The sequence below is a fragment of the Cricetulus griseus genome, chromosome 2 (assembly GCF_003668045.3).
Source record: "Cricetulus griseus strain 17A/GY chromosome 2, alternate assembly CriGri-PICRH-1.0, whole genome shotgun sequence".
In the NCBI taxonomy this organism is placed as follows: Eukaryota; Metazoa; Chordata; class Mammalia; order Rodentia; family Cricetidae; genus Cricetulus; species Cricetulus griseus.
This window is the reverse complement of record NC_048595.1, coordinates 26,616,950-26,635,485: the sequence shown is the minus strand read 5'-3', so window position 1 is coordinate 26,635,485 and position 18,536 is coordinate 26,616,950. Positions and strand designations below refer to the sequence as shown.

The 18,536-nt window shown below is 40.9% G+C and overlaps 1 protein-coding gene across 1 annotated transcript in view; it reads right to left on the bottom strand.

Moving 5' to 3' along the window:
* The window catches only part of LOC100769090 (protein argonaute-3), a 103,006-nt gene extending 85,647 nt beyond the window's left edge, over window positions 1-17,359 (bottom strand). The window contains exons 1-2 of the mRNA XM_027399283.2: window positions 17,153-17,359; window positions 5,060-5,231 (exon numbers count right to left, since the gene is read on the bottom strand). Of these exons, the coding sequence (XP_027255084.1) occupies window positions 5,060-5,231; window positions 17,153-17,171 (191 nt within the window). The 5' untranslated portion in view covers window positions 17,172-17,359. The remainder of the gene's footprint in view (window positions 1-5,059; window positions 5,232-17,152) is intronic.
* Between the last annotated feature and the right edge of the window lie 1,177 nt (window positions 17,360-18,536).

Sequence of the window (18,536 nt, the reverse complement as noted above, 5' to 3'; positions counted from 1 at the left end):
TCAGTGCTTAGCTGTGGGTGCCTGTTTCTGCTTCGATCAGGTACTGCATGAAGGCTCTCAAGCAGCAGGCAGAGCTTATTTTGGTTTTTCAAACAGGGTTTCTCTGTGTAACCTTAGCTGTCCTAAAACCTGCTCTGTAGACCCAGCTGGCGTCTATCTCACAGAGGTCTGCATGCCTCTACCTGCTGGGATTAAAGGTGTGCACCACCACCGCCAGGTGAAAACTATTATTTATATCTATAATATTCTATCCCCAGCCCTCACAGTAACTTAAACTGAGCTCAATGGTCATAAACAGCCCTGCCTGTCCTGTTCCACAGTCTGTAGCTCATGTAGCCTCCTTGGGCTGACTCTATGCTATGCCCGCAGTGTTTCTAGATGTACTTACTTCTCAGGACCGTGGCATCTCTAACATTAGGGGTCTCCATTAAAATTTAGACTTTACTTTCACAGCTTCACTCAATGACCTCATTGGAGGGACTCCGGCTCTCTGCAAACTTAGTACAAACCTTCAGAACCATGCACCCCTTGAATTTCTCCACCAAATTGTGCTACCAGATCAAGATGTAGTCTGATATTCTATCACAGATGGAGTGGCTTCTGTGCACCTGGGCAGCTGAACCCAAGAAAACACTTCCACAGGCAGTAGTCTCTCTCTCTCTCTCTCTCTCTCTCTCTCTCTCTCTCTCTCTCTCTCCTATCTATTTATTCCGGGTGACTTTCACACATCTTAATCCCATTCATTTCCCTGTCCTTTAGCATCCACCCTCTGGTCCTGTAACCTCCCACCCCAAAGAAAACAAAATTTAAAAGGAAAAAAATTAAAACCGTGGCATGGAACCTGCAGTAGGATGCAGTGAGTCACCCAGTAAACCCCTTTGTCCATGTATCTTTACTTGCAAGAGTTTTTTGCAAAAGAGTTATTGGTCTGGTTCAAATACTCTGGTTTCTACTACACTATTGATGCTGAGCCCTAACTGGTACTCCTCTTGGATATTGTTGTTGCCCTGAGTTGTGGAGATCCTGAAGCTTTGGGTGTGCAGGTCAGGCATCTTCATGTGTTCCAGCAGATACTGGATGGGGTAGAGACTGAGGTGGTCCAAGTCACAACCCTGGCTCTAGCCCTGGGAAGCTAGCTGCAGGGTTGGTCCACCCTCCAGTTTTCCCCGGTCCTCACCACCAGGGTGAGCTCTCCAGCACTGCCCTGGCTAATTCACCCCCTGTAGCAATGATTGAGGGACAGAGTCAGTTCTCCCGCCATCATACCCTCAGGGTCGGCTCTCCCACACATACATCATCAGGGCCAGCTCCACTGCATTGTCCAGGCAAGGTGCAGGGTCCATTCTCCCAGGCACTGCAGCTGGAGAGGAGCAGATACAGCCCTCCTAGTCCCACAACCCAGGGCCAGCTCCTTCACTTGTCCCAGACATCCATGGGTTGAGGAAGGGGGTAGGTTAGGGAGGACATCTCTCCTCCACCCATTCTGCATGTCGGATGAGTAATGGGAACAGCACTCCTGCTTCCAGCATCAGGCTGGGTCACCCACACCTCTGACAACAGAGCCAGCTCTGCTATGATGCCTAGGTGAGAAGCAGGGCCCGCTTTCCTGAGTGCTGCAGCTGGTAAGGGGAGGGTCAGCTCTTGTCTGTTGCAGTCAGTAAGGGGCAAGGGATAAGGGGATTTGTTTGTGTTCTGACAAAGCTTGCTTGGATCAGACAGCAGAGCTAGCCACTAGTTAACCTTAGAGGTCTGGAGGTCTCTATAGGGAGGAGACAGGAAGTGATAAGGTGGGGCAGAGAAAGTACAGGAATGAGAGAATAGGAAGCAAATGATGGCTGCTTCCTGTTCTCTGATCTTCAGGTTTTTACCCCATATCTGACTCCTGATTTTTATTAATAAGATTAATTAGATTTACACTGGGAGGGGGGCATCTCTTCCCCACCCACACCGTTACATGACAGACAAGCCAACAGGGCTGGCTCTATTGTGTTGCTCAGGTGAGGTGCAGGGCCTGGTGTGTGTGTGGAGGGGGAGGCCTGGGGGGGGGACGGGAAGAGCTCTCCTGCTCTTGTGACCTCAGGGCCACTCTTCCCAACCTGCCCTAGGTGTTGGGGTGCAGGGGTGGGGGTGGGCAGGGAATCCCTTCATCAGCATTCTCAGTGTATCCTCAGTTAAGGCTCTCTCCTTTCAAATAAACTTGTATTTTTATAACCTGGACTCTTTGATGGACGAGTGTCTGAACTCCTGGCAACTTCCTCTTGTTCCAGTACATGATGAGAGATTTATTTATTTAGAGATAAGGCTTCATTATATGGCGCTGGCTGCCTTAGAACTTGCTCTGTAGACCAGAGTGGCCTTTAGACTTGAGGTGATCCTCTTGCCCCTCTCTCTCTCTCTCCTCTCTCTCTCTCTCTCTCTGAGACAGGGTTCTCTGAGTAGCCCTGGCTGTCCTGGAACTCACTTTGTAGACCAGGCTGGTCTCAAACTCTGAGACCTGCCTACCTCTGCCACCCAAGAGTTAGGATTAAAGGTGTGTGCCACCACCATCAAGCCCTGAGATTTCTCTTTAGTGGCATTACTTTCTTTAACAATGCCAGCTGATCTTAATAATCCTCCTTGCATGTATATTTAAACTTCTTTCTTCACCAAGCTACACATTTAAATATCTTTCTGCTCTCTCACTGTAGAACTGACTAAGAACAGTGAGTGGTAATTATGTCACAGCCTGGATGTTACCTGCCCTGAAATTCCTTCCATCAAACACTATAGTCCATTATTTTTTAATTTATTATATCACTCAAATTTTTAGAACACAGGCAGAATGTGACCTTTTTTTTTTCTTTTTTTGCCAGAATATGACACAAATGAGCTACATAGCCCATTTTTTTTTTTTAACTGGGTGGTTTTTGGAAGCCTTATAACTAGATCTCTGCTATCTGCATTTCAGTCCTCCAAAGTCCCTTCAGCATGGCTCATAAGTTCTGCTGACGGCATTCTAGAGCTTTCTGGCCAAAACCTTCCAATATACAGTATGCACTATACATTCCCAGTCCAAAAGAGAAGATTGGGACAACAACAAGGAAATACTAGACTACAGCAAGACCAAAACCCAGTAGGCCAAACAACAAGCCCTGCATTCCATGTCCAGCATCTGAGGCTTGGTGGGCATCATTCTTCCTATAAACCAATTCCAAAGGCCCAGGAACCACATGCTTGGGTTTATTTGTTCTTTAAATTTTTTAATTACATTTTTATCTTATTACTTTTGTATTTGTGGTGAAGCATGCCACGGTGCACAATGGAGGTCAGAGGAAAGCATAGCATGAGTCTGCTCTCTCCCTTCTGCCATGCCAGTTCTAGGGCTCCAGCCTGAGTCATCAGCAATCCAGCCTGGTGGCGGCACCTTCACCCACTCCGCCACCCCTCCCTTCCCCACAATTACATTTAACACAGCAACACACCTACTCTTAGTACTACTTTTCTAAATCACTTTCCTTGCGGTTGTGACAGATATCTGACAAAAGTAATTTAAGAAGGGTTTATCTCAGTTCGCAGATTGAGAGTTGCAGTCCATCAGAACACACAAGTCTTGGTGGCAGGAACAAGAAGCAGTTGATCACACTATGTCCACAGTCAAGAAAACCAAGAAAATAATGTTACTACTCAGCTGGCTTCCTCAGATTTTCTTTTCCATTCAGTTTGGAACCAGGGTCGGAGGTACCACCCGCATTCAGGGTGGGTCTTTCACCCTTAGTTAAAACTGTATAAATATTCTCATATTGTGCATAAAGTGTCTCCTGGGTGATTCCAAATCTAGTCAGGATGACAAGGAAGATTAACCCAACATTCCCTACAACATCTGCTCTTTTCTTACTATTGTATTCATTTCTTACTACTATTGCATTTAGTTTCATAATGGATTTTGTTTTGTTTGAGACAGATCTCTCTACATAGCTCTGACTGTTATAGAACTCACTATGTAGACCAGCTGGCCTATCTGACTGCCTCTTCCTCCTAAATGCTGGCATTAAAGGTGTGTGCCACCATGCCCAGCTATGGCATAAACACACACATACACAGAGTTTGGATAGATGGACAGATAGGTTCTAATAATAATAATTATATATATTTTTTGAGACAGGGTTTCTCTGTGTAGCTTTGTAGACGAGGGTGGCCTCGAACTCACAGAAATCTGCCTGCCTCTGCCTCCTGAGTGCTGGGATTAAAGGCATGCGCCACCAATGCCCGGCTAATTATTTTAGACCAACTAAATTCTTTTTCTTTCAAGTGAGCCTTCTGCAGTTCTAATTTCATCTTTTCTGTTAAAGTATGTTTTTAAGTCATTTTACCTTTCTGGGTTAACTGAACTGTTCAATAAATAACCTTAAGAGTTTATTTACAACATTACTTTCCAAAATGTTTCCTGCCCTCAGAAGAGCTCTGTATTACACCTTAATCACAACATTCACATAGTTATTGTCTTATCATAAAATGACTCACGGTTCATTTACCTTCAGTTATAACAGAAACATTGGTAACGAGAATGGTAAGTCCAAGAAAAATTGATCCAACATCCATATTTCTTACTCGTCTTGTTATCACTATTAAATTACAAATTTCTTTTACTTTTCATTTACTTATTATTTTTTAATTTAAAAATGTGGGGGATATACTACTACCACCATCATTTTAAATCGCGCTTTATGAAAATGGTTACGATTAAGTGGGGAAGAGGAAGAACGCAAACATAAACTACCTAACAGCAATACCAAAGACAGGCTCAGAATACTCGGCCAGATTTCAAACATGTGACCATGACTTGGACTTTTTCTATTACCACATGAATACCAAGTCAGCTCATATATAATGGGATAATCAGAAGCAACTCTGAAGATTTCCCTTATCATCCACTGCTGAAGTACAAATTTCAAAACCAAATTACCATGTATTCCTGATCAAAGTGTTACATATTGTCATTGCTATTTAAATATATGAGAGACATATAATTTACTAATGCAAATACAAACAGCAAATGGCAGCTAGACTTCACAATTCTTACCTGTTCACTCTCCTAGGACACTTGTCTGGTTTAATATCTACCTCATAGAGGTAGACATCAATCTTTGGGATTTCAACTTGAAAACAATTAGCCAGCAGTTTAATGGGTTTGCCCATAGTGCCATATCCAGGTCTTCTGGGCACTATGAGTAGGGGCTGGGCCCCAATGGGTCCTGTAAAAAGAGGAAAAAAGTGTCGTACAGTTAAAAGCCATATCTTGTCAAATAGAATAGGTTAGAACTCAAGGTACAGGTGATAAATGTTAGAACTTAGCTCTGAAAGGTGACAACACTTTCTAGCATTTCTATTTCTTCCATCTCTTTTTATTAACTATACTCTGGATGAGATAGAAGAATAATCATCCAAACTCAAGTAAGCAAGTACATATCAGACTCAGGGAGCATGAGAAACCAACAGTAAAATAAATGAAAATGAAGATGAAGAACAAAACAATATAAAAAGTAAAATGGGAGCCCAGCAGTGGTGGCACATGCCTTTAATCCCAGCACTTGGGAGGCAGAGGCAGGCAGATCTCTGTGAGTTCAAGGCCAGCCTGGTCTACAGAGCAAGTTCCAGGACAGGCTCCAAAGCTACAGAAAAACCCTGTACTAGGGAGACGGCTCAGTGGATAAAGTATTTGCTGTGTAAGCATGAGGAACTTCGTTTGCTTTGAGGAAACGAAATGTAGAAGCTGGTGTGCTTGGCCACTGCATTGGAGGCAGAAGCAGGAGGCCCCCAGGACCAGATAGTCCAGATGAAACCTTGAGATTCAGGCACAGTGAAAACCTGTCTCAAAAAATAAGGTGGAGGGGCTGGAGAGATGGCTAAGAGTACTGTTGATATTATATCATTTAATCCCAGCATTCAGGAGGCAGAGGCAGAGGCAGGCAGATCTCTGTGAGTTTGAGGCCAGTGTGGACTACCGAGTGAGTTCCAGGTCAGCCAAGGCTACAGAGAGAAACCCTGCCTCAAAATAGATAGATAGATAGATAGATAGATAGATAGATAGATAGATAGATAGAGAGATATTAATAAGGTAGAGAAGAGACTGAGAAAAAAACTTTCTGACATCAACTATTGGCCTCCACACACTTAACTTGCACATATGCACATATACACATCAACATAACATACACACTAAAATGTAGGGTAGCTGGGTGGAGTATGACTGAAATTCCAACACTTAGGAAGTAGAAACAGAAGTAGTAGTTCATGATCAGCTTGGAGTACACAGTGAATTAGGAAGCTAGCTAGCTTGGTTTACATAAGAACTTGTCTCAAAAAAACAAAACAACAAAACAAAATGACAGAAAAAGGTGGGAAATTGATCTATAATAATAGTGATCAGATAACAAAATGAAAAAAAAATGAGTCATCTGAAAAATCAACCGACAGTTTCTTTTTAAATTTACTGTATTTATTTAGTATGTATTAATTTATATAGCATGTGAGAAAGTGTAAGGACAAGCATGTGAAGTCAGTGGACAACTTGGAAGGAGTCAGCTGTCTTCTCCACTATGTGGTCCCAGGGATTGCACTGAGCACTTCTGGCTTGTCATCAAGCACTTTGACTCACTGAATCATTTCACTGACTTATTGAAAGTTCCAAGCAACACTGATTTTATTTTAAGTGAAGAAAAAGATCAATGCCAGATTTTTTTTAAGGAATCACTAGAAGATACTATAACTATGACAACAAATCTGACAGAGTGATGAAACAGGTAAATTGCTAGGGAAACACAATTTGCTGACACACAGTTGTAACATGGAAAACAAAAACTCAAGAGACTGATATTGGGGTTCAAGATGAAGATTAGAAAAGCAAAGCAGCTGGCCACTAGCTCTTATTTCTACTTCAGGCTGAAATGGAAATCCTGTCTCCACTAAGCTGCAATCCCAGACTATTGCCTCTCCTCAACGTGGCTGGAGACAAATTCTCTCATGAGACCCTTTGCTTCTTCCATTTATACCTCTCAAATCCTAAATTAAAGGCATGGGATCCCAAGTGCTGAGATCTCCATTGAGAAGTTTTACAGTGTAGCAAAGCTTTCAATCAAAGCCCAGTAAAGAACACTATTAGCAGTGTGACTAAGTAATGGGTCTCATTGCCCACCGTCATTAGATTGTATAAAGGCACCTATGTCCTATTTCAGAAAACAGTTTTTCCATCAGAGCAATGGGATACATAGTTATTCAGCATGTTCCCTAGCTGTGTCTTTTGGACTGGATCAATTTCATGTAGCTCAGTGTGGCCTTGAACTAACAGAGATAAGTCTACCTCTGTCTCCTGAGTCCTTGGATTAAAGGTGTGTACCACCGCCACCTAGTGCCTATAGCTAACTACTGTGGCTGGCTTTGCATTCTGATACTTCAGGCAATCTATCACCACACACAATAGTATCTCAAATCCCAACTGTTCTCTGCAGGTAAAAATATAAAATGGCACAGTACAGTTGCTCTGGCAAACAGGGCAGTGGTTCTGAAAATACTAGCAGAAAAAAGTTGGAGAGGTGGCTCAATGGTTAAGAGGTAGCTGCTCTTCCAGGGGAACCAGGTTTGGTTTCCCAGCACCCATATGGCAGTTCACTAGCCTCTGCACCTCTGCAACTCCTGTTCCAGGGGATCTGACGCCCTCTTCTGGCCTCTGAAGGCTCTGGCACACACTTGGTGCACCCACATGAAGGCAAAATATCCACACATATGAAAACAAACAAGTAAATACGAGAAAAAAAAACTAGCAAAAACATGGGCTGGAGAGATGGCTAAGTAAGCTATTAAGAAAGACAGACTGCTCTTGAAGAGGATTCCAGTTCAGGACCCACAACTGCCTATAATCCCAGCTCCATATGCAAATAAATAAATAAAATTTGTAAAAATACAGAGGCAGGAAAATTAGAAAGGATATAATTAAACATAGGTTGAAGTTTATATAGGTTTGGGTGGTAGGTATGTGGGAGTTTATATTTATCCTAAATTTTCTATGATAAAATGTATTAAAGAACAGGAAGAGAGAAAGGCCATTTCCTTCTTATTCTTAATCTTTTTATTATCCTATTTGCTCAAGTAAGGAATAGAGTCCAAAGTTTAGCTCTTTTAGTAGACTTTATTTTTTAAATCCGTTTTAGGCTCATAACAAAACTGATGGAACTTTAGAGATTTCCCATACGACATCTGTCAACATATTCAAAGTCTACCTTGGAATGTTAATGCCCTGCACCTTTGTTACAATTGACTCTCTAGTGATAAGTCATTAAGAAGTCACAGTTAGATCCGGTGTGGTGACACACATCTTTAATTCCAGCACTTAAAGCTGAGGTAATCTCTGAGTTTGAGGCCAGCCTGGTCTACAAAGCAAGTTCTGGGACAGCCAGGGCTGCACAGAGAAACTCTGTCTTGAAAAAAAGAAAAAAGAACCAGAATCTTGTCTCTAAAATCCATTCTTTTCATAATTTGTCACATTCCCCCCCCCACAACATTTTCTCCTCGTGCTTTTAATTCAATCTGACAAAAACCAAAATTTTGTTTCTTGATTAAGTAACTAACAAAATTCTACAGTAACTAATGGACAAAACAGTTCTGTCAGTTTATTTACCTTTCTCTCTTTTTCTTTCTTTCTTTCCTTCCTTCCTTTCTTCCTTTCTTCTCTCTATTTCTTTCTCTCCTTCCTTCCTTTCTTGCTTGCTTAAGACAGGGTTTCTCTATGTAATAGTCCTGACTGTCTTGGAACTCACTTTGTAGATCAGGTTGGCCTCAAACTCAGAGATCTGCCTGCATTTGCCTCCCAAGTGCTGGGATGAAGTCACCCACACCTGACTCCAATAAAGCCTTTAAATGCTGGAATTAAAGGTGTGTGCTATCACACCAGCCCTAACTATGACTTCTTAATGACTTATCACTCTAAGTCTACTATAATTCTATAGAATTCCAAATCTATACATTTATAGATTTTTTTACTCATTTTTTTTCATTTTTATTTTATGTGTATGGGCATTTTGCCTGTCCACCATGTACATGCAGTGCTTGGGAAGGCCAAAAGTGGGAGTTGGATCCCATGAGACTGAAATTACAGACTATTGTGTGATGGGGGGTGTCCTTCTTTATATATGTTTCTCTTATTGGTTGATGAATAAAACACTGTGGCCAACAGAGGCAGGGAGATAGGCAGGACTAGGAGACAAGGAGAATTCTGGGAAAGATAGGCAGAGAAAACCGCCAAAAGAGACAACATATAGCTGCCAAAGGAGTAAGGGGTCCAGGGACCCTTCTCCGGTAAGATAAGACCACATAGATTTATAGAAATGGGTTAATAATTAAGAGAGAGCTAGCCAGTAAGAAGCCCTAGCCATTTGGCCAACAGTTTTATAATTATCATAGTGTCTGTGTGCTTTATTTTGGGTTGAGGTAGCTGCCAGACCTGGCAGGACAAAGAAAATCCAGCAACAATTGTGAACTTTCACATGGGTGCTAGGAATCAAACCCAGGTCCTCTGGAAAAGCAGAGGACTTATCCACTTAGCCATCTCTCCAGTCCTCAAATTTTTCTATAATATTCATAGGCTACTTGCTTTACCTATTTTACATCTAGGAATTTATACAAAAGGCAGCACTGAACTAGTACCCAAAATCTATGTAGTATGTACTAAGATACTTATCAAAGTTTCTTTCATAATAAAAAAAACTGTAAAAAATCTAAACTACCACCTATAAGACTGATTAGATAACATATAGAAAAAATTAGTATATATACCCATAAAAGTTACCATTACTGACACATAGATGTAAATAATGACATGATGGGAATATTAATGATACATGATTTAGAAGAAAGGCTGGCTAAAAAATAATATGCTAGACAGACAGGCAGACTTTTTTTTAAAGGCAAGTCTCCCTATACTTGCTTTGAATTGGAGATCCTCCAGCTTTAGCCACTTAATGTGTTAAGATTGCAGGCATTCAGCCAGGTGGTGTAGCGCACACCTTTAGTCCCAGCACTTGGGAGGCAGAGGCAGATGGATCTCTGTGAGTTCGAGACTAGCCTGGTCTACAAAAGCTAGTTCCAAAGATTACAGGCATTCACCACCACGAGGACTAATAGTTTTATGTGGAGGTTAGGATATTATTTTCACATCCATTCATACTTTTAAAAACAATCACTATGTACTTATTATTCTATAGTGAAAAAAGTATTTGTTTTGGAAAAGTAAATGTATTAAATTCATCTCCAAATTTAACATAATGCAGTGCCTGTGATTTTATACCTTTGAGCACATATGAGTAACTAGTACACACTAGTATGGAACTTCTAGTAAGCTCCTATTTGCTAATTTCAAATTCTATTTATTTATTCATAAACTCCTCAAAACAGACAGCAGTTATAGTCATATTCCCTATACCTAAATAATCTCTTATACAATATTAAACCTGTTAAGGGTTAACTGCCTCACATGTTAATATAGGGAAGAATCTTTTATGGAATTATCACCCTTGAAAAAATTAAGAACAAACATTAAGTAGCTCATTTTGCAATCTATTCATTAACTATTTTAAAATTCAAATAAATATTATGTGTAACTTATGCTGTTAGAAGATTTAGAAATCAACTAGAGGCCAGGCGTTGGTGGCTCATGCCTTTAATCCCACCACTCGGGAGGCAGAGGCAGACGGATCTCTGTGAGTTCGAGGCCAGCCTGGTCTACAGAGCGAGTTCCAAGACAACCTCCAAAGCATGAGGGTTTTTTTTTTGTCTCGAAAAACCAAAAAAAGAAAAAAGAAAAGAAAAGAAAAGAAGTCAACTAAAATAGAGTATCAAAAATAGTATTAAATAAAAATAGTATATACATTTATTGTGAAATATTTTTGCATATTTTCTTAAAAGAAATGAGAAAATGAGAAAAATCTAAAAATGTCTCATTTATTCATGTTTATATTCTATAAATACCTTCTGATTTCCCAAGAATTTGACAATTATGAAATACATAAAATAAGTGTCTGGTATAAAATCAACACTTCCAGATTATTTCACTAAACTGATATCCCAGACAAAGCTGTGAACCAAATCACAAACGCAACATAAACTAATATATTACATATAAAAATAAACTATCATATATCAATTCCAACTTTTTAAGTGAACTATGCCCAAAGAATAAAAGGAAGCAGCACCTATTTATCTTTTCATACATTTTAACAGTTGGCTAATCAAACTACAAAACTCCACATTTATAATATAAGAGAAAGCATTAATTGTGTGAATTGTGTGACTCAATAGCTTTGTTTTGTTGGATTTTCTTTTCTTTTCTTTCTTTTTTTTTTTTTTTTTTTTTTTTTTTTGCATTGGCTAGCCAAAGAACGTCATTAATATTAACACAGATAATGCAGAAAACCACAGAAACTCCAAATACAGAAAGGCTGTTCATATATCTTAACAGCATAATCATTATGGTTGGAAAACACACAATATTCTTTCTCACATCTGTTCTGTTAATGATCCAAGAATGAGGGTCTCTGAGTATCCCAGATACTGAATTAGAAAGTAGGAATGCCTGGTAAGTGCTGTTCATCCAACACTCTTAGACTAAACAGATCTAGGAAAAAAGTCAGTTGCAAATAAATTCTTTTTAGTTTTACTTCCCTGAAAACAGAACTATCACTTTGAGCTTTTTTATCTTATACATTAACTATTTAAAACAAACTACCTTTTAAGGCTTAAGTGCTGTAAAAGTATGTTTCGTTTAGATTAGCAAAAACACTGACCAGTCCCTCTTTCAGGTAGAGTAAGTATTTTAAAAATTTAGAAACCAAATAAAACTAGAGATCTATATTGTAAAGTAAAATAATTTTCAACTGGAATCCAACATCCAAAAGACAATGTGGAAAGAATTTCCTCTGAGCTAGGGTTTTTCCATATACAAGAGCGAACTCTTCCAGGAACTATTTGTTCCCTTTACAGGGCCCCAGGCCTCTTTGCATACTGTTGGGCCAGGCCTACAGACCCAAACCAATGCAGTGCTCCCAATGAAAAACATAGCTAATATATATTAATACCAACTATTTAGGCAAAATCTGCCCAAAGAATAAAAGAAAATAGCATCTACTTATATTTTTATTCATTTTAGCTGTTTTTCACAGCAGCTTTGTTATAGTTGACTAGTTTCTAATTTTATTTATTTATTTATTTATTTATTTATTGTGTGTACAACATTCTGCTTCTATGTATATCTACACACCAGAAAAGGGCATCAGATCTCATAACGGATACTTGTGAGTCACCAGGTGGTTGCTGGGAATTGAACTCAGGACCTCTGGAAGAACACCCAGTGCTCTTAACCTCTGAGCCATCTCTCCAGCCCCTCTAATTTGATTTTTAAAATAAAAATTGGTTTATCATAATGACAGATTTGTGGTTGCTTTTAAATATCTTCATTATGTTTATAAAACCACATTTTAAGGTTAAATTTGTTTTGCTTTGTTTTCATCTGTTCTTTGAAATCTTGAAAGTTTTTGACACAGGGTCTCATTATATAGTCCTGGCTGACCTGAAACTTACGGTGCAGACTAGGCTGTCATAATCTTAGAGAGCCTTCCTTTATCCTCCCTGGGCTGGGTTTTCACCATACTGGGCCCTACATTATTTCTTTAAGAGGAAAAAGGGGGTGATTATAATCAAAGACCATTATATTCATATTTGAAAATGTTAAAATACAATCAACCATTTTTCATAATACAAACCTATGATTTCTTTAAAAGAAAAATTTTGAGACAAGGTCTCACTACGTATCCCAGGCTGGCTTTAGTCACAATTCTCCTTGCTCAGCCTTCCAGAGTGCTGAGATGACAGAACGAGTCTCATTCTTGATTTAGTTCTAGCTTCCTTTACATCAGCTTTCCTTTTCCAATTTAATGTCAAATGAGTTTTGTTTTTCCTGCACTTTGTCTATTCATTTATTCACTTACTTACTATTTTGTTGCATGTACACCCACATGCCTGTATCCTTGAATGTCTGTATTGATGGGACAACAAGTTCTTTTGCCTTTACCTACTGAGCCAGCCATCTTGCTGGCTTCCAACTGACTCAAAAAAAGTTATTAATAAAGAAATACAAGGGCTCTGGGACAATTATGTTCAGAGAGGAAGTAAAAGTTTAACTTAAGGAGGCTGGAGAGATAGCTCAACAGTTAGAGAACTTCCTGCTTTTGCAAAGGACCCAGGTTCAGTTCCCAGCACCCACAAATGGCTGCTCACTACACTCTGTAACTCCAGTTCCAGAGGGTTTCAATTCCCTCTTCTGGATTCTGTGAGCACCAGGCACACACATGGTATACAAAATACATACATGAAGTCAAATACATGGTAAAAGTAAATAACTCTTAAAAAGAAGTTTAACAAGATCTTCCCCTTTTTGCAAGATCGGATGAAAAATCAACTTACATATTAGTAACTTATGATAAATGTTTTCCCTCCATAAGCATCTTCCTCTTCAATGCTAGAGTGTGCTAGGAAAGCAATCCATAACTGAAACTCCCTGTCTTCCCATAAGTTACTAGGGAATACTTACATTTAAGTGTAATTCCTTTCTGAACAACAGGTGGACTTCACCTAAAATTATAAACTAGAGTACTAGATTTCAAAAAATAAATAGCATTTAAATAAACATTTCCTGATTTTCCTATTCTCATTTTATTTGAAAACAAAGCACAATTGTTTTAGACTAGAAATTCAGCTCAATTTTAATTAGACCAGAAAAACAGTTTCATCAGAAGTACCCTTCAGGGATCAAGGCAAGAAGCCTAAATTATTACTTCAAAAAATGAATTTGTCCATTTTTTGGTCAAATCAATGTTAAGACGGTATGGTAGTTTGAATGAAAATGGCCCCAGAGGTTCATAGGGACTGGTACTATTGGGAGGTGTGGCCTTGTTGGAGGAAGTGTGTCACTGGGGACAGACTTTGAGGTCTCAAATGTTCAAGCCAGGCCCAGTGTCTCAGTTCTTTTCCTGCTACCTATTGATCAAGATGTAGAACTCTTAGCTACCTCTCCAGCACCATGTCTGACTGTGTGCCACCATGACAATAATGGACTAAACCTCTGAAACTGTAAGCCAGCCCCAATTAAATGTTTTTGTTTGTACGAGTTTCCCTGGTAACCCAACTCGTTTCTTTTTAAGAGCTGCCAAAATCTTTGGGATGGAGAAATGATTCAGCTTTTAAGAGTATTTGTTTTAGTCAGGCAGTGGTGGCACACACCTTTAATCCCAGCACTCAGGAGGCTAAGGCAGGTGGATCTCTGTGAGTTTGAGGCCAGCCTAGTATACAGAGTGAGTTCCAGGACAGGCAGATCTACATAGAGAGACCCTGTCTCGAAAATACAAAAACAAAAATAAACCAACAAAAAGGTTATAGTGTCTCTTTATACCAATACAAACCCTAAGACAGATGGAACTAAATTAGTGGGCTGTATAAGAAAACACTGAAAAAATCCCTTACAAAGCTAGGCAGGGTGGCACACATCTTTAAACTACACAATGAAACCTAGTCTCAAAAATAAAATAAAACCCTTGTAATATTTCAGGTGAATAAGAAAGGAAGGATAAATATTTTTAGTGAGGAATGCGCCATCATAAAATTATTATACTTGTATTTAATGTCCTCTATTGCACTAAATAAAATTAAGATTTCTGTGTATCCACATAATAAACAATCTGTCGGTAAATGATTCCTGAGAATCTCCATACAAAAGAAAAACAGAATTTGAGAACCAAAAGTTTCAGTACTAACCTAACAGACTATTAAAGAATATCTAATTGTTTTGTTTTGTTTTGTTTTGTTGAGACAGAGTTTCTCTGTATAGCTTTGGAGCCTGTTCTGGAACTCACTCTGTAGACCAGGCTGATATTGAATTCACAAAGAACCGCCTGCCTCTGCCTCTGCCTTCCAAGTAGTGGGGTTAAAGACATGTGCCACAATGACTAGCCCAAAGAACCATTTTTGATGGTAACAGTCTTGCTCCTGATGCCAGACAACAGTCAATCATGCATAAACCTTATTGAAGAATGACTTTTATGTTTCAAGATGACCAAGCATGGTTGATAAACTGTTTTGTTTTAATTTTAGTTAGTTTGTTTGTTTGAGACAGGGTCTCATTATGTAGCCCCGGCTAGCCTGGAACTCTTTATGTAGACCAGGCTGGCCTCCAACTCAAAGAGATTGAACCATCTCTGCCTCCTGAGTGCTGGGACCAAAGTGTGAGCCACTATGCCATGCTAGTTAACTATATCTACCCTTATGTGAAGACTCATCAATTGTTCTATATTCTATCAGAAGAACACCCCAAAGGAAAAGGTAAAATTGATTTTCTGAACCAGGCTTTGCTAACTGTATCAGCTGACTAGGTGGTCTGATATCACAAGTACTTTCTAGATCGTATTTTCACATGAAAAACCTAAAGGGGGAATACCTCATTAGGGGGAGATATCTTCAAAAGTTTTAGGTAGATGATTAACAAAATATTTAATTTCATATTTGGTTTTTCAGGCTTAACAATAGAGTAGTTATGTAAAAGTCAGATCTCTGGAAATAATCAGATATCTTATAAAGTAAGAAAAGTACAAATAAAATGTAAAATTTAAGAACAAAGAAAAGACAATGGAAATACACAAATTGATAATAAGAGTCTAAAACTTCAGTCTAGACAAATTTTGCTTTTTAGAAAAATATGGAGAAGAGAAGCCGGGCATTGGTGGCACATGCCTTTAATCCCAGCACTCGGGAGGCAGAGGCAGGCGGATCTCTGTGGGTTCGAGATCAGCCTGGTCTACAAGAGCTAATTCCAGGACAGCCCCCAAAGCCACAGAGAAACCCTGTCTCGAAAAACCAAAAAAAAAAAAAAAAAAAAAAAAAAAAAAAAAAAAAAAAAAAAAGAAAGAAAGAAAGAGAGAAGAGAAAAAATGGAACATAAAGGGAAAAATGGTAGAAACAGAGTAGAAAGAGATTCCATGTAATCCAGAAAATGCCTTTTTGTATCCATTTTGACAATTATGTCACTAGTTTGTTTTTTTTTACATTAGTTTACATTACATATTTGGGGACTTTCAAATTGGCAAGGGAAGATATGAAATTCAGGGATTTGTTATACAATAATAACAAGGCAATCCCCCCAAATATTATAGAAACTATACCATTACTGATCTTGTGGATGAAGAGAACTTTCAAATTTAGGGAACAAGGGTGATTACTTGGTAAGCAAACCGTTATGTAACACCTATTTCTTGTTGCTTTATCAGTTACTTCAGAATCGCTGACCTTTCTTTCTTTCTTTCCCTCTCTCTCTCTCTCTCTCTCTCTCTCTCTCTCTCTCGTCTCTCTCTCTCTCTCTCTCTCTCTCTCTCTCTCTCTCCTCTCTTTCTTTCTTAGGACAAGTACTGTCCAGGCTGGCTTCCTTTCTCAAGGCTGCCATTTTTCTCTCCAGAGACAAAACCGTTTTCCTACACCCCAGATTTCCAGGTATGTGGACAACTGCTGCCGTAGGGAACAGAAAATCGGGGGAAACAGTGCCAACATTCTGAAGATCTACCTTCTCACATAAGTGGTGATCCAGACCGAGAGGACCTCGCCAAGCTCCTCGGAAAACTACATACCACACTGCCACAGACAGAGTGAGTCTGGGGATGCAAGCAATGCCGTCCTGCATCTGACTTAAACTTAAGCCCATCGGTGATCTCAGAATACCTTCAGACTACTTTAAGAGGTAGAAAAGGGGACTGACTATCCAGCCTACATGGGACGCGCGACCCGGCTAAGGGATAAGCGCTGCCTTGACGTTTCCAAATGGAATTACAAAAGCAAGGGCAAACTCCTCTGTATCCTCAGGGGAGAAGAAGCACTCCAGGGGGATGACATCGCCTAGATAAACCCAAACTTAAACCCTCCTGGTAGTTTTGCCAACTCAGTGGCCCCGGGAGGGTAGCTGCGGTGCTGTGGAGAAGCCAGCGGCGTTGGGCCCGAAAACCAACGGCTCCCTTAATGAAGGCGCAAGGATGCTCGGGGGACGACCGTTGGGTGACGACCCTACCTGCCCCGTCCGGCAGCCCCGACTTACCTGCGGAGCCGATTTCCATTCATGGAGCTGGGGGCAGTGCTTCACGAGAGAACGGTGCGGCCACTGAGGCGAGGAAGGGGCGCCCTGCGAAAGCTCAGGGCAGAAGAGCCACTGTCGGGAGACAGCCCGCAGCTAGGCGAGAACAGAGAGAGGCGTGAGGCGAGGACGCTGAAGCCCGGTCCGGAACTTGCGTCGCACACGGTTGCTGACGCGTGCACAGCTCCCCAAACCGCCGGCCACCGCCGTTGCTCGCTCTCCCGGGTTGCCCCCGGAAGCCCGCCCGCGTCAGTTCCGCTCCCCGGACCGTGCCCCGCTCGCGGGGTCCGCAACTCGCCTGGAGCCGGATCTGTGCGGTGACAACGTCCGAGCCGGCCTGGCCAGCGCATGGAGGACTCTGGGGAGGTGTGGGAGGGTGAGCGAGCGGGTGACAGGCCGGGGCGGAGCCGTGAGAGCGCGGCCGCCCAGCACCCGCTGTGCCTGACGGTGACAATCCCGAGCCAGAGGCCAGCCTCCCCCGTGACAGCCTTCCAGGCGGGGACCGGTCGGGGCCGCTGCCTGAGGCGACGTCACTGCCAGCCCCGAGGAGCTTACCTGAGGGACAGTTCTACCTGAGAATGACAGATGACCATCCAAGGACATCCTCCCTCCTAGCTCCGCCTGCCACGCCCGCTCTGAGCACAAGTACTAGGCGGTAACCACAAGAGATTTCGCTAAGTACCCGAGGTTGCTTTGACAACTTTTTTTTTTTTAAAGATGGTTAAAATAAATTCAATGTAGTTTTAAAACAGAAGACTAAGAAACAGGACATTACATAGAGTACAAGAAGGAATCATTTCTGTGTTTAAACACTCTCCTAATCCCCTTGAAGAACATAAACTCCCTTCTGGCGTTAAAGCACCTGGCTAAGGAGCCAAGGCCTTTTCCCTCTGGACCCCTCAAGACTGTATTAGACTAAGCTGGTCCACTTCCAGCTCCCCCGACCTGGTCAGGTGCTTTTCTGCTGAATTGGAGCCTTTGGGTTCCCTTGGCCAGGAATTCTCCCTTTCCCATCCCATGCCAAACTTTCACTTAAGTCATCTCCGGTGGCCTTTCCTGGACACTGGTCTACCCGATCTGTAGGATGTGGACTACTTTTTGACCTGCCTCCAACCCATCAGAATCGGAGGCCAGATCCAGCACATGCAAGCAGACCATCCTTTTAAAATTACTTAGCTTAGTGAAAACAGATACTATTTTATGCAGGCTTAGCAGTGACTCATTATTTTCCCTGTGTCCCAATTAACCAGTGATGTTTTAACTTTAAATATGCATATATAACATTTTAAAAAGAAACGTTATTTTCAGGATCCTTTCCCTCCCGGTTATATGGACTTTTGGATCAGCC